The sequence below is a fragment of the Desmodus rotundus genome, chromosome 6 (genome assembly GCF_022682495.2).
Source record: "Desmodus rotundus isolate HL8 chromosome 6, HLdesRot8A.1, whole genome shotgun sequence".
NCBI classification, from domain to species: Eukaryota; Metazoa; Chordata; class Mammalia; order Chiroptera; family Phyllostomidae; genus Desmodus; species Desmodus rotundus.
In genome coordinates, this window is record NC_071392.1 from 153,118,040 (window position 1) to 153,140,378 (window position 22,339).

General features: G+C 47.4%; 1 protein-coding gene across 1 annotated transcript in view; it reads left to right on the forward strand.

Moving 5' to 3' along the window:
• DOCK2 (dedicator of cytokinesis 2) overlaps nucleotides 1–22,339 on the forward strand; it is a 355,926-nt gene that overhangs the window by 69,583 nt on the left and 264,004 nt on the right. The window contains exon 23 of the mRNA XM_024576730.3: nucleotides 17,042–17,150. Within this exon, the coding sequence (XP_024432498.2) occupies nucleotides 17,042–17,150 (109 nt within the window). The remainder of the gene's footprint in view (nucleotides 1–17,041; nucleotides 17,151–22,339) is intronic.

Consider the following 22,339-nt stretch of genomic DNA (forward strand, 5'->3'; position numbering starts at 1 on the left):
CACTGAAATGAATATGCAAATTGTGTAGTCACGTGTGCACCTCTGGAGTCATGGGTTGGGTCAGCCACTTGTTTAGTTGGATACTTGTTTGGTTGGATAAAAGACAGCAGGAGTCTATAATCATCATTTTTATCATGACAATGGATGGGCTACCAATGGCTTTATACTTGACAAAGAATCTGAAATGGATAATCATTTGGGATTCTCCTAAAACATTTGTTGAGATTTCAGGTGATAAATAGAAAGAGATGAGTGTTTTGCACCATGTCACAAAACATATGTCATTTAGGTTATTCTAAAAAGGAAGTAACTGTTTCAATTTCTCTGGTTTGTCATTTAGTTAAGGGAGAGACAGTGTATTAAAGTCTTACGGGTATTCTTCCAAGTTGGAAAGATATTTGTCAATTGTTTGAAACCAAATAGGAGATAACTGTGGGTCTTTCTAAGGGTTGAGCTTCTTGGAGGAGTTCAAGGATTCAGACATCATAATTCCAGATTAATAGGAATTAATCTGGCAAGTGAGATTTCACATCTACAACAAGAATATATTCTTTTCATTTATCATATCCCCTGCCTAGTTTTTCCTTTTGGTTTATTTATTCTGTTGTCCTTCCTTCCCTCTCTCTCCTTCCCTTCCTCCCACCCTCCCTCCCTCATTCCCTTTCTTCTCCTTGTCCCTTCCCTCCTGGAGAGCAGAGCATGTGTACATTTGCTTTCTTCTTCTCTGCCTCAAGGCACGTCATCTTGCAGAGCCCCCAGCTCTTCACTTAGTGTGAATTCAGTGCTGCTGGGACCCAAGTGACTTTTGGCTTCTTCAGGAGTGGGGGGATCTGATAGTCCTTACTGCGTGCCCAGCACAGCATACAGAACATCAGTGATGCTCAGCACTGCCTGCTGAAGTCCATTTGGCGGGCCAAGAGAAGGCATTTGGTGAGAAGAGATGTCCCTAAGGTAACCCAGGCCTAATCTTGAGGCCTTTCTCATGAACATAAATGCAGGCAGACCCGTCGGGAGGGTCTCGGACCTCGAGCTGAGGGAAGGTGGATTTCCCGTATCTTGTTCATTTTCAAATCTTCAGCGGTGGTTTGCTCTCCAGTAGATCCTCAAGGACATTGGGAAGTGATGACGGTATTTTTCCCTGTACTTGGAGGGCACTTTACTTAGGAAACTAGAAAACAGAAGTTTCAACACTTTGCGGTTTCCAAGCCAGCTGGTGGGAAATTGGAATATAATGATTGCTTTGGGGGCTTATTGTATCTGTTCCTGTCGTCCCTTTGTCCTCTTTCCTCCTGTGCACAAGCGCAGCTGATCCAGCTCCCCTTTTGTCTCTGCACACACGGCACACGAACACGTGCAGAGGGCTGGGATTTTCCTGGGTCTGTGTGCGGGGTGCAGTTGGATGAGGGAGGAAGAGAAGACATTGACAAGGATGGGGATACTTTTTTTTTTAGGATTATTCACTTCTATCATATTGCCAAAGAAAGTAGTTTTCCTGTCCCCTCTTCTTGTGTCGATACTTCCTGAGTCTAAGTTTGGGGCAGGTGTCTCTGGGCACGTGTGTGTGCCGTAGCTGCCACGGAAGCTGACAGAGCCAATCCGAGCTTCTGCCACGGGGAGGCAGGCTTAAAAATCTGGGAAGTCCCTAAATTGTAGGAAGGATGTCCAAAAAGTGTTGGGTGGCCATAAATATGACTCGTATCTACTGGGCTTTCTAGAATGACTGAGCTCGTAGGAGATGCAGAACATAGCAAGGAACTTTCAGAAAGAGCTGGAACGATTGAGCTTCTTTACAAAACTCCTGAAGCTCAGAAAACGGGCTGAGCTGATCTCATGGGTTCTGAGCTGTGGACTCGCTTGGAGTCCAGAGCAGCCTGTGTTTCCCTGATCCCCAGGATGGACACTGGCCAGCCCCCCTTCTGGCCAGCCAGGCCCATAGAAATGAGACTGCAGCACTTCCATAAGGATGGCTCTGAAAGAGAGAAGACCCTGCGCACAGGGCTGCACCAGGCTGTGCCCCCACTTGTCTGAGTTCCTTACAGATCCCTGTGCTGCTGGAGGCTGGGGCACAAGGGGCAGTGTGGGGTAATGGTTAGTGTTGCACTGCTCACTGTTGGCTCAGTGATGGTCAGTGTTCTTATTGGACAGGCCTTGGAGGGGTCACATTTCTGTCCCTGTATAGGCCTGCCTTGCAAAGTGAGTGACCCAGCCCCTCTGAGCCTCAGTTTCCTCGTCCATAGATGGGATGGGGATAAACAAGCTCTCAGTGTTTGACAATGAAATGAGATTCATATACAAAGTTCTCCACATGGAATCTGGTACTTATTCCACAGGCACAATAAATGTTCACTGTTACCATGTTTTCACCTAGGAGAGACGGCCGGGTGCTTGTTTCAAATCCTCAGACTTAAATCAGTAAGACGAAGTTCTGGTGTCTTGATTCATTCTCAAGACTTGGCCTACTGATGATGTTATCCTAAACATTTCTTGCTGTTTATTTGTTAAGAGGAGGGGATGCCTCTACCAGGTGTCTGTACTTTCTGAGGTCCACAATGCGGGGACTTTTACAGCTTCATGAGTTCACTTATCTGCTGCTGACCCATTGGGTGGTCGCAGCTTACACCTGAGGCTTCTACTTGCCCATGTGCAAGCTCAGGCCCATCTGGCCCAGCAGCCTGGGCCCAGCCCTCTGCTCCCTGCTTGCTCTGCCTCTTTTGCATCACGCCTTCTGCTCTGCTGCAGACCTGCTCATTCGGTTCGTGCTTCCTCCTCCTCCTCCATGTAATCCCAGTCTCCTGGGGCTGCTCTGCCATCCACAAACTCCTTCCCCACCCACCTCCCCACCCCCTCTGCTTGTGGGAGGCAGACAGCTCAGTGGTTAAAGGCACAGTCTCCAGAGGGAGGCTACTTGGTTTGAATTCTACATTTGAATTCTACCACCACTATGTACTAATGTTCATGACCTCGGGCAAATTATTTCATCTGCCTGAAGCCCAGTGTTCTCATATGCAAAACAGGCTTGCGTGTGGAAACCCTTGCAAGGCGGTTGTGCAGACTAAATGAGCTAATGGATGTCAGGCACTTAGAATGGTGCCTGTCACGCAGCAAGTGTCCACGGTTATTATCATCACCGGCTAAGCGCATTTTACTTACTATTTCCATTGGTCTTCACAAAAGCCCTGTGGAGAATCGCAGGTCCCGACTTCATCGCCTCTTACTCTCTCTGTGCCAGCCACAGAGGTCTTCCTTGCTGTGGCTTGGGCTCCTGACTCCAGGCCTTGGTGCCCTTCCCCAGATGCCTTTGATCCAATGTCTCCTTCACTACCCTCTTTGCAACGCAAGCCCAGCCCCAGTGCTGGTGATTTCCCTCCCTTTCACTCTGCTTCCTGCCTTCTTTTTCCTCCCCACAAAACTGGTCACATGGTAACGTGCTGAGTAACAATTAATTATGCTTTGGTGTATGCCCTCTCCCTGCTAGAATGCCCACTCCAGGAGGACAGGAGTCTTTGTTTTGTACTGTATCCCAAGCCCCGAGAACAGCACCCAGGTGAGCTGGCATTCGTCCCCTATGTAATGGGACACCAATTCTGGCCCCCTTCACAGATAAGGATGGTGAGGCTTAGATTCAAGCTCAAATGTCACATAGCCAAGAATCAGTACAACGAGGCTTCAGGGCTTCACTTCTGCCTTATCTCATTAAGCCAATTCAACAACTGCACTTTTTCTGGGTCACGCATATGTAAAGTGTGGTTGGCCAAGAGGAGGGGCTGTCCCCAGAGCCTCACTGACTGGAAGTGAAGATTCCCGGGTGCTCTCAGGGCTGCCAAGAAGCACCAGGCTGCGCGGCTTAGGTGCTATCATCCCCAAGCTCAGAGGATTTCAATAACGAGAACAGTGATTCGGAGGAGTTTCAGGAAAGGCCTCCTCACCATTATGGCAAAGCTATCCAGGCAACCGTGACTTTATCCTTGTATCCTCCTAAGGAATGAGTAAAGAGAAGCTGACAAAGGGCCAGGCAAGCTTACACTCCTTGGAAGAGAGTCAGTGGTCAGGGCAAGAGACATGCACTCAGCATCCTGCTAGGAGCCTCAGCATCTCCAGGCGCGGTCCTGCGCCACACCTGGGGACCAGGTGGTTGGCTGTGGCCCAGGCGGTGCCCTCTGCCTGCTCTGGGGCTGCAGCTCTCTGAGCACAGACCCCACAGGAGCACAGCCCATGCCTCCAGTGGCCGGCCCCAGCAGGCTCGCCTGCTAGGGCCAGCACCTTCGCCTGCCTCTAATTGCCTTTAGGACCAGGTGCTCGGGTGCTTGGATACTCTCTTTTGCCTTTTTATTTTTGCCTCTTGCAATATTCTGCCCACTCCCAGCCTCCACCTCACCCTGCCACCGGTTCAGTTTCTTCTTATATAAATACTATACGCTAGTTTATCCGCCAGGTCGTGAATGTTAGGCAGCAAGATTGTCTGAATAAAGCTCAAGCATGCTCAGTGTCACCTGCAGCTGGAGGGGATACACAGGCCTTTTTAAACAAATAAGAATTTAACTCGGAGGTACTTGCCAGTATGATTTGTTTTCATTGTTCATGTATGACTAAATATTAAAATGTAATCATTTGTTTATGCTGAGCCTGGGCTGGAATTCCAGTCACATTGCTATTCCTGTTTCTCCTGTATATAATTTGTTTGCATGTTAATGCTGTTTATTCCTATATAAGCCTCTGTTTTTGGTTTTGAATATAATTTCACTTTCTGACGACAGTAATGGCTCAGTGAACTGCACTATTGCAGTTAATGGAATTATTTTACGATAACATTAACTTGGCTTCGGATCAGGATGGAAGAGTAAACTGTCATCAAAGGATATTGTCAAACAGTCACTTCCCTTTAATTTATCATCTATTTTATGAGTCACTACAGTGCAGACGGGTTGCTAAGAGCCTGTCTCTTATAAACACAGCGAAAGGGCTTTATAGTTCATTAAGCTCCCGTCAGGAGAGTGCAGAATGTGCCTGTGCAGGCATTTTTCAGCAGTTCTCTTTCCCCTTTGCATATGGAAATATCGATCAGCTTTTATTGGGCAGCTATTTTGTGATAGGGGCTTGGTTAAGTGCCGGGAACTCTGAAATTCATGTCAGACTTCCTCAAATAGGAGCAGTCCTGTGGGGGGAGGGGCAGACCTGCCGACCAGCAATTGAACCCTAGCCCCCCTGGAATAAGCCATGACCAGCAGTATGACACAGTGAAGGCATGCATATGGTTCCCGGGGGCAGAGAGGTTGAAGTGGCAAACTGTACCTCGGGAGGACTGGTGAGTCTTCTCAGAGGAGGTGCTGTTTTAAACTAGACATTGAAAGGCATTTAATAAGCCTGCCCAGGGGAGAAAAGAGAACCACAAAATCCAAGTACATGTGGTCCCCTACTTATGATGCTTTGACGTACAGTTTTTGAACTTTACCGTGTGCAGCAGCGATACGCATTCAGTAGAAACCGAACTTGGAATGTCAATCTTTTCCTGGGCTAGTGATACGCCGTTCTCTGGTGATGCTGGGCAGTGGCGGCGAGTGCAGCACCCAGCAGGCGCTGCGGCCATGAGGGTAAACAACCCATAGATACGCTGCGGTGTATTCATTGTGCTTGGTGACTTTGCCCAACTGCAAGCTAATGTGGGTGTTCTGAGCATGTCTAAGGCTGTCTGGCCTGAACTATGATGTTTTGGTTAGGTTAGGTGTATATTAAATGCATTATCAAATTAGGATATTTTCAAATTGCAATGGTTTATTGGGAAGCCGAGGAGCAGGTGTGGAGGGAGCTACATAGTGAGACAGAACTTCCAATGCCTCCTGCTGCTCTGAGGCCGCACTTACTAAGCCTGTCCCCTGGGCTGGGCCCCGTATCACTCCTCCCTTTACCTCACTTAGTACTCGCAACAACAACTCTGCATGGTATTCTGCATGGTAGGTATTATTATATTCACTTAACAGAAGGGGAAGTTGAGGCCCAGAAAGCCGCAGAAAGTGACTCTGGGTCACGGAGCTTGACGTTGGCAGGGAGGGAGGTGACAACAAAGCCCCAGTTTTCTGTGCTGTCCATGCCCACCGTGGAGAGCACGCTGGTGGAGAAGAGCAGCTAGTGGGTGAAGCTGAGCCGGTGGAGGGGGCGGGGGGTGATGTGTCTGAAGACATGGGTTCGAGCTACACCGAGAAGCGCCTTGAATGCTGGGCCAAGGAGTTGGACTGCACCCTCCCTGCTGGGGACATCAGCCTAGACACTACCCTCTATTCTCAGGGGACAGAGTGAATATCTCAGCAGGTATACAGATTAATCCACTGGGATCAGGTGAAAATATTAAAATTCCTTCATTTTGTCCGAGACGAAGAAACTGAACTATATAAACATTTGACTTACACTTAGAAAATTCATAGCTATAATTTATAAATAAATAAGCTTCTATTGGGGATCATGCTTAAGATGTTTTTTGTCATAGGAGCAGTGTGGAAGCCCCTGCGTTTGTTTGGAGGTGGGGAGCCATAGACGTTCTACAGCAGGAGGTTAACAGGGTTGCACTCATGTTTTAGGAGGATGACGGCAGAGCCTAGGGTAGCATGTGGAATACGGTGCAGAGGAAGAGAGGCAGGAGATCCGTAATGAAGCTGATGCAACCGTCCAGGCAAGAGACTTGAACTGAGGTAGTCACGGTGGGGCTGGAGAAGGAGGAGAGGAAGAAGGTAAGGGTTTACAGAGGTTAATTGCCAAACCGAATTAAATGTGCGAGTGGAATTGAAGGGGAGAGGGCTGATCTCAGACTGAACTTTGGGGCCCGTGTGATCAGGTGTTGCTCACTAGTGTGGCGAGGACAGGGCCAGAGCAGATCTGATCTGTGGGGAAAATGTCGGGCTTGGTGTGGGACATGTTAAGTTTAAGGTGTTTCTTGGCGTGGCCAGCTGGAAATGTACAGCAGGCAGTTAGATACAGATTTGCAGTTTAGGAGCATTAGGATGCAGGTACGGTTTTGTTAGAAATCAATCCAAAGAAGTATCTGAAGCTATCACTTAAGGGGTGCAACACTTTAAAACTCAGGATGAAACGCAGGGAAGTAGCATGTTGAAGGGATGGATGAGGAGAGAGTTCCAGGGAGAACTGGATTCCAGGAGCCAAGAAAGGGTGTGTATTAGGGAGGGAGTATAGCAACAATGTAACTGGTGCAACTGGGGACTGAAAACTTGCCAGAGGCAAGGTACTTTGCAATTAGGAGGTCTCTGGCAAATTAGCCAATCCTTTAGAGTTCAGCATCTTCCCCAATATCCAGTCAGGAGCCATCAGGGATCAGAGGGATCAGGCACAATTCATTTCCCATTACCTGCATGAGAATTAGGTACCTTGCAGGTTGTCCTTGGCCTGGGATAACCCTAGGCTGGCTTCTCCTGCGGATCCTTCAGAGGCTGGGCAAGCTCATTTCTGTTTGGTGCAGTCTCACACACTGCTCACAGCGAAGTATAAGACATTCGTCTTGTCTGCTTTCATTGTCCCTTTAAATGGCTTAATTTTGCAGAACAAGACGATCTGTGGTGGAGGGAGTTAAGGGAAAAGCCAGGGAGGACTCCAGACATTCATTCTCTCAGGCTGACGTGGTAGACTATTTCCTTTCCTTGTCAACTCAGGGTTCAAGGTCTGCAAGCTGGTTCGCTGTCAGAATGCTGGTCCTGGCGCAGAAAGGGCTGTTTCTGTCAAGTGCCGAGGCCGACAGCTCCTCGGAGAATGGCTTGGGTGGGAGATCAATTCCCTGCATAAAATGCACAAGTTCGGGAAATGTGTTTGCAAACTCCATTACTAAATATGAACATGCGGGATGATAAAGGCTCTCGATTGCCAGAAGGGTGAAGTTCACCACGCTAACCTAATTGTCAGGGATGCCGGACTGAGTCAGGACGGCTGATGTGCTTTGGGATCCACTTCAAATGCACTTCAGGCAGGCATCTCCCCTAAAGCAGAATTTGTTTCCTTAACAGGACATAATTGTTGTGTTTGCTGCTTACTGTGTTTTGGGGGTGCATGGACAATTTAAAAGGACTTAGTTGTGAGGTGCATGCGTGATGATCTACTGCCTCTCCCACTGGTATAAACTCTCCCAAACCTAAGCAGTCAGCAGAGTATGGTGAGGGCCCTGCATGGACTCACACCGCACAGCTGGTGTGCCGTGTGCACTGTGTCCCTGCTCTTCTGAACCTGGGATTTAGCCACCTTCCCAGGCATCCATGGGACAGGAGGAGTGTGCCCTGCAACTAATTCACAGATGGTCTCCGGGCCTGGAAGTCTCAAGATGGTAAACCACTTTTCTGAACGCGGGTGCCTCTCAACCTTGTTAGAATTGCCCCGAGAGCCTACAACTTATCAAAGGCCTTTAACTCTGCCTTCACTGCTCTTTACAGTAGTGTTCCATGCATGCTGGGCCCCAAGACTTGGTTCCCCCTTGTACCCCTTGAGTTGATAATGGAAGTTTCCATCCAGTTGAAATATTTCTCCAGGAGTAGAGGTTTGGTTTGCATTAACAATCAAGTGATTATTCAACAAATACCTGTTGAGCAGGGCACTCTGCTGGGCCCTGGAAATGCAACCATGCAGTGAGCAGCCTCAGGGCTAGTCGGCCGGGACTTTCAGTTTAGCTGGCAAGGGAGCCATTAAGCAGGTGGTCATGTGCGTGCAAGTGAACTCAAGGGGAGGTGTGTGAGGTTGGCCTGAGAGTGTGTAATAGGGGATCGGTCCCACCGTGGGGTCAGGGAGGGGTCCCAGAGGAAGTGCCATCTCAGCTGTGGGTTGGCAGGGGAAGAAGATGAGGGTGTGATCGATGAAAATAAAGTGACAGAGTAGGGAGCTCCACTCAGTTGTGCTGTGGGAAGGCCGAGGTGGCCGGAGTTTGGTGACAGAGGGACCCAGTAGCAGGAGGTTGCCTGGAGGGGCAGGGAGGAAGGGCAGACCTTGAGGACCCTTGAAGTCAGACCATGGGGTCTGCACATTATCCTGAGGGAAATGCAGAGCTGTTGAAGGATTTTGAACAGAAGAATGATATGTTCACTTTTGTGTTTTGAGGATGGTCCATCAGACTGGCATGTAGGAAATGGATGGAACAGGGAAGAGGAAAGGTGGGGATGTGGGCTCAGAAAGCCCTGCAGTTGGAGGTGATGGGGCCGTGGCTGAAGGCAGTGCAGACGGGACGGAGTATAGGAAATGGCTCTGGTGACTGCAGTTGCGAAGGGAGGCGATCTTCAATGCTCTCACCATGCACACACACAAGTTGTAATTATGTGATGGATGTGCTAACCAACCTTATTGTGGTAATCATTCTCTGATACATAGTTGCCTTGATCATCATGATGTACCCCTTAAACTTACACAATGTTGTATGCTGGTCATATCTCAATAAAGCTGGAGGAACGGCGTTGGGGGGTGGAATTAATGGGGCTTGCTGACTGAATAACATTCTGGCTCTTCCACATTTGCCTCTACCTCTCCCACACTCTGCCTTGGGGGCCTATAAGGCACAGACCGTGCCGGGGAACTCTGCAGGTGGGCAGGCTTGGTCTCCGATGATCAGTGTGCCCTCTCTGACTCTGACCATAGAAGCCAGTGAAGAATCCCAAAAGTTCCCTCAATGGAAAAGTGGTCCATTTCGCGCTGAGGGAGCCAGTGCCCAGGGTGAAGTGACCTGCGGGAGGAGGTCAGGGCACCAAGGCTAGAGTCTGGTTTAGAATTCAGTCCTGGGGGTCCAGACCGCTGCTCTTACTGCCACACTGCCCTCTGCCGGCAACCAGTCTGGCCCTCAGCCACCCTACCACTCAAGTGAGATCTCCTCTAGCACAGACCTTTGCGTGTTTGGACTTGGCGCTTCCTCCGGTGTCCCCAGATTTCAGAACAAAGACTTCTAGTGCACGTGCATTTCTAAAGCCAGCACTATTAGTAAGGAAAATGGTAAAGCTTCTATTTAACTCCGCACACCAAATGTCAGGACTCTCCGCGGAACAGAGCAGGAAGTCTGGGGTTAATTATCCTAATCAGGAAGCTGCAGACTGAAAGGACGAAGTTCAGAGGCCCTTGGCATAAGGGTAATAATAGTTTAGAGTAATAATAACTTGACATTTCTTAGGCAATTGTCTCTACCTGGAGTCCATGCCAGGAACCAGGAGGTGGGCGGAAAATCAGCATCTCTCTTCGGTAACTGCAGAAGAAAGTCTGCCTCTGGTTGTATGACCTTGAACTAGCTCCCCTACCTCCAGCCCCAGTTCCCGCAGCGAGAGAACAAGAGCATTCAGGAAAGAGCTTGGGGGAAGAGGATTGTTGAAAAGGAGCTGCAGGGCAGGAAGCATTCACCTCAAAGAAAGCGTAGATATCTCTTTTTAAAATTCAGCGTAAGATTTACTTGTTTAAAGCCAGAATATAATATGGAAGTATATAAGGGGACCGCTGACATCCACACAATTCTTTTTCTAAGAGATAACGTGATTATTAATTTCATGTGTAAATTTCTAGATTCTACTAGGTGTGTGTACAATCATTCTACAACTTGATTTTTGTGTTGTCACTGAAGTTATCATGGATACTTCCTAAGATACCCAAGGAAGAAATGGTGAGAGAAGCGATCAGAACCTGCTTTCTTCGTGGTATCTAAACTTTTAGACCAAGCTGGGCCTACATAGAAAGAGCTAGAAAGACTCTGCTGACTGTCAGCTTCTCTTTCAAGCAGATGATGCGATCTGTGTCATTCTCTACATGTCTTAGAGCCATGAACGTGTGTGGCGTGTGTGCATGTGTTTCTATCCTTAGGAGCATTGCTTTGGGAACACGCTATTTCTAATTGTATTGAAGGGAAAAACCCTGAATACTTTTATTTCATGCTCACGGGGGAAGTTATGTGCAGAACTATGCAACTAAATTCTTGCCGCATTACATGGAGGTCACAGGCCCTCTCAGTAGAATGAAGGATGGCACGGGGCATTGCTCACACTCTGTTCCTGACGTGGAGTTCTTTTCAAGGCTTCCGCCTGCATCTCGTTACCTACTTACTATTAATTTATGGCCCAGGGTTGCCATGTTTTAAAAGTAAAGAGGTGAACATTTTAGATGGATTGTTTTTCTTTCATTTCTTCCACATTGTTAATTTCAATTTTTTTGAAATTTAGGCTATTTACACTTCCACCGGAGGTCGTTTTTCTTCAGTGCTTGCATTAATTTCTGTGGGTTCATTTTAGATACTTTTCAAAGCAGTATCCTCACATGTTGATTGTCTTTTTCCCTTTCATCTACCAATGGTTCTTATCTGGGGTGATTTATAGGAAGAAGTCTGTTCAGTGAAACTTCTTTGCTCTAAGAGGCTATCCCTCCTCAAATGTCAGAATCTGGAAAAGTAACAGCTCAAACAGAAATAATTTTGTCATTGACGAAAGGCTTGGTAGGAAGAGCTGGCCTGAGCCCAGCCTGTTGGCTGCTGATGGTGGTCAATTAATTGAAGGCTGGATGGAGTTCTCTTGACCACCAAGGCTACTTGACTATTCACACTGGCAACACTGTACTGGTCCTAGCCTGTCCTTAGTATCCCTTTCTGATAACTTTTTACTCTTGATCTTCTAACAGAATAATGCGTTACATTTCAACTTTGTTACCCATGCAAAGAGAATTTCTCTGGCCCCCATTGAGCTGGACAGCTCCCTCGAGGCTCCTTGTACCAAAATTCCAGGTCTTAATCTACAATTTCTGATTTGTTTCAGGCACATAGATCTTGGTGGTAGGGGAAGGGGTGGGATGGTGACGACCGTGCAGGGAAGGGGTGAGTCAGGAAGAAGACCCCCTCAACTGAGCATCTTTTCCAGCCCTATTGCTTCGACTTAAATGTGCCTGCTGAGTGCACTGAAGAGTTTCTTTCTATAAGTAGGATCAATAAATGCAAGGATGATTTTCAGACTGACTCAGCCCCTGATTTGGCTATAATTATTCTTCATCCCAGGTTGCGGGGGGAAGGGTGGGGAGGGAGAGGTGGAGAGAGAGAAGTGGAAAGATAGGTAGGTTCTGATCTTAGAGTGGTGTGAATTTTCCAGAGTAATTACTCTTCTGAAACCACTAATGGCTTAATGGTTCTTCCTTTTTGTAAAGTCACTAATTTACACCGACTCTAATAGAGCGAATTATTGGCTCAGGGGCAGAAACACCAGCCAAGTGACCTTGAATTTAGAGCAGAATTAAACAGAAAAGTGTTAGAGCCAGTCATTTAGCTTCCCTTCCCAGTCCCATAACATCATTCCACCAGCAAATGATGCTTTCCTACCCGCCCCCACTTGTTCCTGTCTGTCAATACTACTTGCTCCGTTGCCTGGAGGCAGTGTAGCCTAGTGGTTAAAAGAGTGAACTTTGGAGCCACACAATCTTGGGTTCAAATTCTGACTTGCCACTTACTAGTTGGGTGACCTTGTACAGTTAGCATAGTGCCTAGAGCATAGCAAATGCTTAGTAATTAGCAGCTATTATTACCAGGAGAGATAATAATAATCAAGTCTGAATAGCTGACAATGACTATTTATACCGTCCTGGAGATCTTGTTTGGGTGCCATTAGAATTAGCTTCACTGCAATGAATTCTGGGTTCATAAGACAATTCTGCACAGCCATATGGAAGGTTCTGAGGTTCGTTCCTTTAATAACTCACCCTTTGTTGACATCTCACTTTTGACGTTCCGGGCCTATTGCTAGACATGGGGGAGCTATGGCAAAGATAGCCTTGATCTTGACCTGCAAGGGGCTTATTCCCAAGTGGCAGAGACAGGCAAGTAAATGGTGATGACAGAGAATGAAACACGCAGACAGGGAAGCCGCAGCCGCTGAGCTCAGTCGCTGTGACAGCCTGCACTCAGTCCCGTGTGCGGCGCGCATCATTCACCTGAGGCAGCGATTGCAACTGGTGTGCTGCAAGAATTTTTAAAATACAGGATGCCTAGCTATTTAGTCAGGGCCACTGACCTCTCTTACCTTATATTGTCAAATTAAAAAATGACAACAGCCATCCAGTGTGAATGAATCAAAATTATACCTGTTTGGTTTTTTCTTTTTTTGTCAGATTGGCAAAAAGTTTTTTTTTTTCAGCCTGCTGCAGAATTTTAGTAATTAGCTTATGTGTGCCATGCAATGAAAAAGCTTGAAAATCGCTGATCTAAGAAAATGCACTAAGTAAGTGGCCTCCCTTCCACAATATTCCTCCAGTGCCTAGCATCACATGTGGGGCCCCCAAAGGACCTTCACTTGTGTGGCAAGGTGACAAAATGGTATGGCGTGACATCATTGTTTGAGTAGTTTCACTCAGTTCCTGGAGACACTTAAAGCAGATTTCATTTTAAAAACCTTCTAATTAACATGGGCTTGCTCCGAGGCACTTGCAAAATGAGTGAAGCACGGATCTCTCCAAGAGCACATCTAGGCAAAGATGTGACTGGGTGTGGGAGACAGAGGAAAGCCGGGGCCTGGGGCGAATCCCCGGGGCAGTCCCACAGCTGCTGGGAGGAAGCGGGGAGGAGAGGAGGACAGGCTGTGCCGGCAGCCTGGGAACAGTGCCATTGAGGGCAGAGAGGGGCCAGCAGAGGGGTGCGTTTCTCTTCCCCTCGTTCATGCCTCTTTAAACTTTTTTTTTCTTTTCTCTTATATAAAATAGAGATAACAGCCCCTACCAAAATGAGCTAATCCATGTAAAGAATTTAGCAGAGTGTCCAATCTTAGGGAGGGCTCAGTAACACGACTAAAATTGTATTAATATCGCCCAGGGTGGGATGGTGACATTGACCGTGCAGGGAAGCGGTGAATCAGGAAGGAGGCCCTCTCCCATTCATGAGTCTTTTCCAGCCCTATTGCTTCGACTTGATGTACCTGCTGGCTTACCTCATGATGTCTCTGGGGCAGGGACGCAGTCTTACATCTGTCCCCACAGCAGTGCCTGGCACAGGGTGGGTGCCCAATAATGGTACAATGATGGTCTTTATGAAGATGCTGATTTCTTGTTTCGATCGTTGATGCTATTATAGGTGTCCTCATCATCCCCATCCCTTGCCCACCTCCACCCAGCCCCTGCCCAGAGAAGATGCTGATTTCTTCCTCCTTAGGGTTTAGGAAGCACAACTAAGTAAATCAGGGAGAAAAACATGATACTATTTAACAATGGCTTATATTTATTGAGTGTTTACTATGCATCAGGCACTGTGCTAATCACTTTATACTCACTTGATCATAGGGCCACCTTATGGGGCTAGTGCCATTTTTCTAATGATAAAACTGAGCCTTCGAATGATTAGAAAACTTAGCCACGGTCACTCAGCTAATAAGAGGCTTAGCAGGGTGTGGAAGCTATGCAGTCTTACTGAAATTTCTACATTGCCTGAAAGAGACGGGGAAGAAATCAGGAGGATGCTTGTGGATGTGGCTCAGCGGAGCTGGAAGAGGCTGAAGTATGGAAAATGAAACGGGGCCGGTGCCAGGAACCACCCCCTCCCCCGGATTCTAAAGAGCCCCTTCCTGCTGCCTTTCGCAGCCCGCAGGTGCCTTGGTTAGTTTCTGCTCCCCCGAGCGGCTGGCTTGAGGTTGGCCTCCCCGCTTTAGGCTGAGGCTTTATGTACCTGCGTGGAAGAGGTGGTGCGAAGCATTGTGCACGCCATATGGGGCCCCGTTTGCATGTGATGCCTGCTCAGCTGTGCACAGTGTCTCCTTAATGAATCACATGCAAGCTGAGTGTCGCTATATTTATCCAAGCTCTGGGAGCCCCAGCGCCCACTGCAGTGGGATGGTGGGACCCTGCAGCCCACTCACGCGTCCCAGAACAGCGCCTCGAAGGTTGATCCAGTTTTTCTTGTGACCAGGGCCTTCAGGCCCATCAGTAATTCGTTCGCTGGCAGAATCAGCTGCTTTCTGAAGCATCTTTCTGGGCATTCTGAAGCCAGAACAAATGTTTCCCTCCTGAAGCTGTAACAGAGACCAAGTGCTAAAAAAAGACCTTGAAACTACATCTGCCGTGCCCTTGACTTCAAGGGCACATTTAAAGCCTTGCAGGTCGATGAAGTATTGTTTTTCTTTAACTTCAAGGGAGTTTCTCAGGGGAGTGCCCTCCACCCCCACCATCAGTTTATTTCTCCCATGTAATCTAAAACACTTAGGTATTTTTTCCTTAGTCACTTTTTCCTCAAAATATTCCTTTTATTTATGTATACTGAGATCAGGCAGCTTGCCAATATGGCCACCTCTGTGCTCAGGAATCAACAACACAATACGAACAGCTAATATTTACCTAATTAACACTAACTGCCAGCTACAGTAGGAAACACTTGAAAGGCATTATCTCATTTACTTTGTTTTTACCTTACAATAACCCTGTGAGCAGTCTATCTCCATTTTGTCAACAGGGAAGGTGAGATGCGGAGAGAAAATTGGTCTGTATCCACACAACCAGTACGGGAGGGCCCCCCCCCCCCACCATCACTAGATAGCTTTTTGTTTCTTTTCCCGTGCCAGCTGCAGTCATCTCCTCCCACTCTTCTCATTCCCACCAAGGAAGAGCACACGACTGCTCAGAATGTAACAATTTTGCCTGAGATGTAGCCAGTGTAAAGTGCAAGCCATTTCTCCATAGAACTGTTTTTCATCCTGTGCTAACCGTAGGCCGGTGTCGAATATGTTTCCCTTGCTGGCCTACAGTGTGGGGTTAGGGACTTGCGACATGAGGAACAGGGGGCAGCTTGGGTTCCCACTGAGGCAGACGCCCCAGTCATGGCCTCCTGAGATCCATGTCATCTGCCCTGAGTTCTGGAACTGTCCCTCTGGAACCGCCTGTGACCCGTGACCCACAGTAAGTCACAGGTCCTGCTGGCAAAAATGAAATTCGGTTTCTCGTGCAGTGTAAAGTTGAGTGGGAAGCCTTGCCTGGGTCTCACAGCTTACAAGTCTCTTTTCCTTCCCACCTTAGTCTCATAACGTGGAGGTCAGACAACAGTGAAGCCAAGTGACGTCCCCACTCTGGCCCTCAGCCCCTTCATCCGCACAATGTGTAGCGTGGACTGATGCTTGCTGGCCCTTCCCCCGCTCTCGGTTCAGAGGCCAGGAAGCCCATCCCACTCAGCAGAGTTCTGACTGGAAGGGAGTTACAGGGAACTCAGCCAGGGCTAGTCTAAGAAAAAAAAGGGGGGGGTGGGTATTGGAAAGAGTTAACTAACCAGACAGAGGGGTGGGGAACCGGGGCAGCCTCCAGGACCTGTTCAGCAGGGGTTCACAGACACTCCCCCTAGAGCACTGTCATTCAGACAAAGCTCATTTGTATGATTCTCTGTTAAAAAAAAAAATACAAATTTTAGAGACAGAGCTGCCTGGAACTGTTCATTATGGGAGGTTATTATGGGACATCCCTGTCAGCCTATCCATCAGGATGTTAACAGTCGCCAGCTCTGGTAGGATTCGTGAGTTGTCTCACTTTACGAGTAACGCACTTTGGCTTGTGCACATTTTTTTATAATAAGAACTTTATAGTCAGAGGAACAATGGGTTTGACGTGGGTGATGAGCGTGCCCCTAAGTGACAGGGCAGCAAGGCCCTCACACACCACAAGCGCGTCCCTAAGCATAGGACAAGTAGAAGGGCCACCGTGTGCTTGAAGGTATTTCTCCCTGATGTTTGCACGATACTTTGGACATCTGTTGGCCACAATCTGCCCCCTGATTCTTAAAGAAGGGCAAAATTATTAGTGTCATCTCAGCCTGGACAAGCTTTATCCCTTGGAAATTCAGGGTTTAATAAAAGACAGTGAGGGTGGATTTATTATGCGAGTCAGTGGGAGCGGTTCTGTCTGGTGTGGTAGATGGACGGAGGTTTTTCCCTGGAGTGGATTATGCCTGCAGGGACTGCTGAATGGACTCCCTCCCCCCCAGTCCCCAGGGCCCACCCCGTTCTCTTTTCAATTGTAAATGAAGTTTGTGGCTGGCCACACTTTCAAAGGTAATGGCTTTTGGCTTGAGAAATGACCCAGATGTGTCTTCTTTCAGGCTTTATGAAGGCAAAGAACAGATGGAGTTTGAAGAATCCATGAGGCGGCTCTTTGAATCCATCAACAACCTGATGAAAAGTCAATATAAAACCACCATCCTTCTGCAGGTTGGTTTACACTCCAGAAATCATCTGTCTTCTCCCTAGGTCACTCAGGACATAGCAGCATGGTGAGATAACGTCTACCTTGGCTTGAACTCCCAGTCCTGTGTTCATTGGAGGCCTGAGACGGGCACATGGTATAAGGATCCTAAAGGCCAAGGACTGGTTAGGGCAGAAAAGACCACATTTATGGTTTGTTTCCCACGAAAGTGGCTCCGCCTCTTTCAAAATAGCTCTGAAGTGGTTGCTACCTGGAAGGAAGTAGGTCAAACCTGATCCACTTCTCGGGCTAAGAGTAGTTATGGTGGCAGTCTCTTAAAACCATCCACTTTTTATTCTCAGCACCCTAAACTCACGCCCCCCTTTGAATGGAGAGGCTGTTTCAGGAAGACGTCATAGCTACACAAGACTTGGGGCTAGGAGTAAAGGGGCAGAGGGGATAAGAAGGTGGGGAAGGAAAGAAGAAAGCAAGCAAGCCAAGATCAGCCCGTGAGCCTTTATTTGCAGTAGTGAGGAAATCCAAGTCAGTAAGAAAGTCCTTTGTCAGCTGCATGTCCTTTTGCTGGTCATTTAACTTCCCGGTGTCGCGCTTTCCTCATCTGTAAAACTTTACTGTTTGGGTGAGGATTAAATGAACACAGTCTGAAAAAGAGCAAATTATACAATGCTCGGCAAATGTGGAGAACTAACAGGATTATTATGGTTTTGGCTTACATCTTTTTATCCACGTTCTCGTTGTATAGGAATGTGTCATTTTCCCTGGGATTTGGCCCAGATTGTGCGGGTTTCTCCGCATGGGTTTCTGCCCCAGAGCTGTGGAAAGGAGTTTCATCTCTTTTTTAATTTGCTCTAAGGGCCAAATTTAGCTTCGGGGATTTACATCAAGTCATTATGCTTTCTATCTATTTGTATGGTCGTTGAAAAGTTATCAAAGAAGAATTTAAAGTCTTATTTAAATATGGAGAAAAATACCATTTGAGGATAACTTAGTGCTGTTTTGGGATGTGAGGAGTGGGCGGATGAGGGAAGAGGGGTCAAGGCCACGTGACATTCGCAAACCCCACACGAGGAATCTTCTCAGACATTGACATTTGCCGCTGGAGCAACAGCTTTTGATTTGGAGCCAGAGAGAGAGCTGGGTGCATAATGTGAACACATCATTTCCACTTCCTGGGCCTCTGTTTATCCTTTCGTAAAATCGGAAGTCTTAACGTCTCACTTTTAGAGGATTAAATGAAATAATGTAAATCATGATGTTTAGAGCCTGTGACGTAGTTCAATATGAATAATTTTTAGTCATTTATATGTCTCCCTTCTTAACCTTACGATATACCACAGGAGCTTTGGGGGCGTTTTCCTAGAGAGGAATCTGGAAGATTGTATTTGTGTTCCTAATTCTGTCTCCTGAGGCCAAACAGTGTCAGGATGTTCAAGATTCAGTGAGATTAAGAAACACAGATTCAAATTTCCAGGAGAGTAAACCCGCAAGCCTGACTCTCTCTTTGTCTTTCTCTACATAAGAGGAAGGCAGAGTTTTACCTAGTGAACCACCACCAGATGACTGGAGTCTTGATTCTGGGCCTGCCTGGGGTGTAGCAGGGAAGGGTGTTGTGATGTATTGGTATTGGGTTGGCCAAAGAGGTCATTTAGTTTTTCCCATATGACGGCTCTCCCTAGTAGTGCTTAGTTGTCTTTAACTGCATTCGAAACAATTTTGTTAGATTGTATTGTGACAGCTGTCAGTCAGTGCAACTTAAAAAAAAAACTCATCAAAATTGGTGAATTTTTGTGCAGCCATTTAAATATTGAAGATGAAGGAAAATAAGCAACATTTTGGCATATTGTGCTTTATTATTTCAAGAAAGGTAAAAATGCAACTGAAACACAAAAAAGATTTGTGCAGTGTACGAAGAAGGTGCTGTGATGGATCGAATGTGTCAGAAGTGGTTTGTACAGTTTCTTGGTCCTATTGACGTTTTGGCCAAATAATTCTTTGCTGTGGGGCTGTCTTATGCATTGGAAGGTGTTGAGCAGCACCCCTGGCCTCCACCCACTAGAAGCCAACAGCAGGAGATAGCCATACTCAGAATATCCAGATCAACAAAATGAGTATGTCTATCTCCAACAGCAGGAGATAGCCATACTCAGAATATCCAAATCAACAAAATGAAAAATGTGTCTTTCATTTTATGGAAAAAATTAAATGGACTTTTTGGCCAGCCCAATACATCTGTCAAAGAAAAAAGTTTTGATTGAGAGTAAAAATGCCAGTGATTGACATTTGCAGCTCAAACTTTACACTTCCAGCTGCTTGGTGCCTTACGGGGGAAACCCTACCAGGGGTGTCGAACTCATTTTCACCGGGGGCCACATCAGCCTCGCGGTTGCCTTCAAAGGGCAAATGTAGTTTTAGGACTGAATGAATGTAACTACTCCTTAACTAGGGGCAAGGAGCTCGGCACTGCCGCTGGGTAGAAACGAGGTGCCAGGCCGGATAAAACAAAGTGGAAGGCTGGATTCAGCTTGCAGGTCTTGTGATTGCCACCTGTTAGGGCCTAACTCATGCCTGCCCAGTTCAGAGTAGAGCCGATATGTTCATCTCAGCTTTGTCCATTGCGAGTTCTGGGACCTAAATAAGTTGCTCCTTATTTCCACGTCTTGTCTCCCTTTTGCGAACGGCTGTCTATAGTTTCCCGCTTCGCTCAGCATTGTCATGGCAGCGGCTCTCCCACAACGGTGAAGAATTTAAAGCCAGCCATTCAAAGAGGGCAGAAGGAGCATTAAAAACACCTTCCACTGATGGAGTACCTACCACACGCCCAGCATGAGGCTGGGCTTTCACACACTGCGTTTTTAATCTTGCCAGAGATCTGCCAGGAATCACTGTCTTCGGTTTCCACGGGAGGCTCATAAAGTTAAATAATTAATCCCAAATTATACCTATTTATAGTGGTGAGCTAGGATTTCAACCCACCCAGGTCTCCTAACTCCAAAGTTAATATTTTTCTCTAAGCCATAAGAAATGGGTTAAGCCAGGGGGTTCCATGTGTTTTCAGTAATGGGCCATGTGCTAGGAGTCCCTCTGTGCCAGGCCTGTAAGCATCGCTGATACGACTGATGGCAGGTGGAGACCGCCAACTCCAGGCGCTCATGAACTGGTTGTAGCTCAGATGTACGCAAGGGGCCTTTGGCAACGTCGTGCACACCCATCTGAGCCATTCCCCGCTGCGCCTGCGATTCCTGATAACGCTCCCATTGGGTGGCCTGAGTCAAAATGAGCGAACAGCTCGTATTTTATGACATGCTCCCTTGACCACTACGACTGCCACTCATGCTAACGAAGCCACTAGACTGTCCGCTGGGACAGGGGCTCTCTCTTACATCTCCAGTGTCCGAACCAGCGGCCGCCACATAGTGGGTATACTCGAATATCTTTTGGCTGAACAAACAAACAAACGAATACCAGCTTCCACCACTTTGTTTTAGCATTTCATTTGTGGCACACTGTGAGCTAAGAACTTCACACATATGCTTAGCTCATTTGGTTTTGACAGCAACAGCCTTATTAGGCAAGTACTCTCTTTCCTTTACAGGTGAAGAAATGGAGACAGAAAGAGAACTGAGTAACTTAGCCACCACCAGGAAGTGGCAGGTCTGGGATTTGAATCCAGGCTGTCTATGTCCAGGGTCTGAGTTCCTAATCACAGCCAAAGGATCCTTCCATCAAAGACCCAAGTCTTCTGGCAACGTGCCAGGTGGATAAGCAATTAGCAAGAGTGCAGGTGGGCAGGTGTTTACTCCGTAGTCATGAAGGCGAACTAATTAAGGATGCCTCTTTCTTTCCTCTCTTTTCATTGTTATTTGGTGTAAAATGTTCAAATGTCCGAACTAAGGGAAGAAACCGGTCCGTTCTTGAGCAGTGGCCTGCAGGCTGTACGCTGAGTCCCCAGCCAGAGGGGAGGTGAGACGTAATCGTTAATAGCAGACACTAGGGTGCCACCTCAGATCTTTAAGTGATTCTTTAATCGCATCCTCTTCTCAACCGTATACCCCACACTCAGTGTTCATATTTGGGAATGACGGAAGTTTCTTCCGATGAGGCTGTGGCGGATGTACTGATAGCTCACATTTTTGTATCTATCTGTACATCAGTCCTATAAAGTAGGTAACTTTATTCCCGTCATTCTCCCGATAAGGAAACTAGAGCACGTAGCATTAACTTCTCCAAGGACACGCAGAAACAAGTGCTCCAGCTGGACTTGAACACGGGCAGTCTGTCTCTTCAGCCATTTGAAACACTGCGAGTTTCTGCCTCCTGCCAAGCTTCAGGGGCCAGCAAAACGTGGGGGTGCAGAAAGCATGGAGACGTGTGGACTCCAGAACATGTTGGTCCCTCTTCCCTTCTCTTTCTCTGAAAGATGCCTGACAAGGCTGAATTTTCGAGAGAGTGGCATTCCCCCTCTCATCACACTGTGGTGAATTTCCGTGACATTGTTCACTTTCCCTGGGCCTCGATGGCCCATCCCTTGGCTAAAATAAAAGGGTTGGGAATCAGTGGGACGGGACTATTGTCTGAGCCCTTGAATGAGGAAGAGGTTGGGTGACCCTGCGTGACCCGCCTCAGTGCACAGTGCGCACTGTTCGGCTGGGCATTTGCGGCAACCAGACCGAGCTCTGTCTGTCTTCCCGGGGGAGAGGCAGAGGGCGTCTGGAAACCCTCAGAGGACGAGTCCCCTTTGAGTTTGAGAGACCGCAACGGTTTTGTTTTTGTTGTTGCTGTTATCCTTACACACATGTTGTTGCTAGCAGCCCGGGTTTATCGACCCTGGTGCAGTCCCTCGGGAGAGCAGTCATCCTAAGTGTCCTCCGTGACTTCTCTGTGGGCCGGTGGAGTCACCATGGCTTGGTTTGTTTGTCTTCTTGAAGCCTCCACCTGGCCTCTGGTGGAGGGGTCCAGAATTGATGATTAATGTCACGTGATGAACAAATTACCATATTTTGCCATGTATATGTGCTCCTGTGTATAATGTACACCCACATTTCTGTGCATATCATACACGAGATTATTATACCCGTTATTATACCCATGGTATGCAATCATTATACCCATGTATAATGCTCATCCTTATTTTTCCCTCAGAAATTTGGGCAAAAAAGTGCATATTGTACACAGCTAAATACAGTAATGGCCTGGC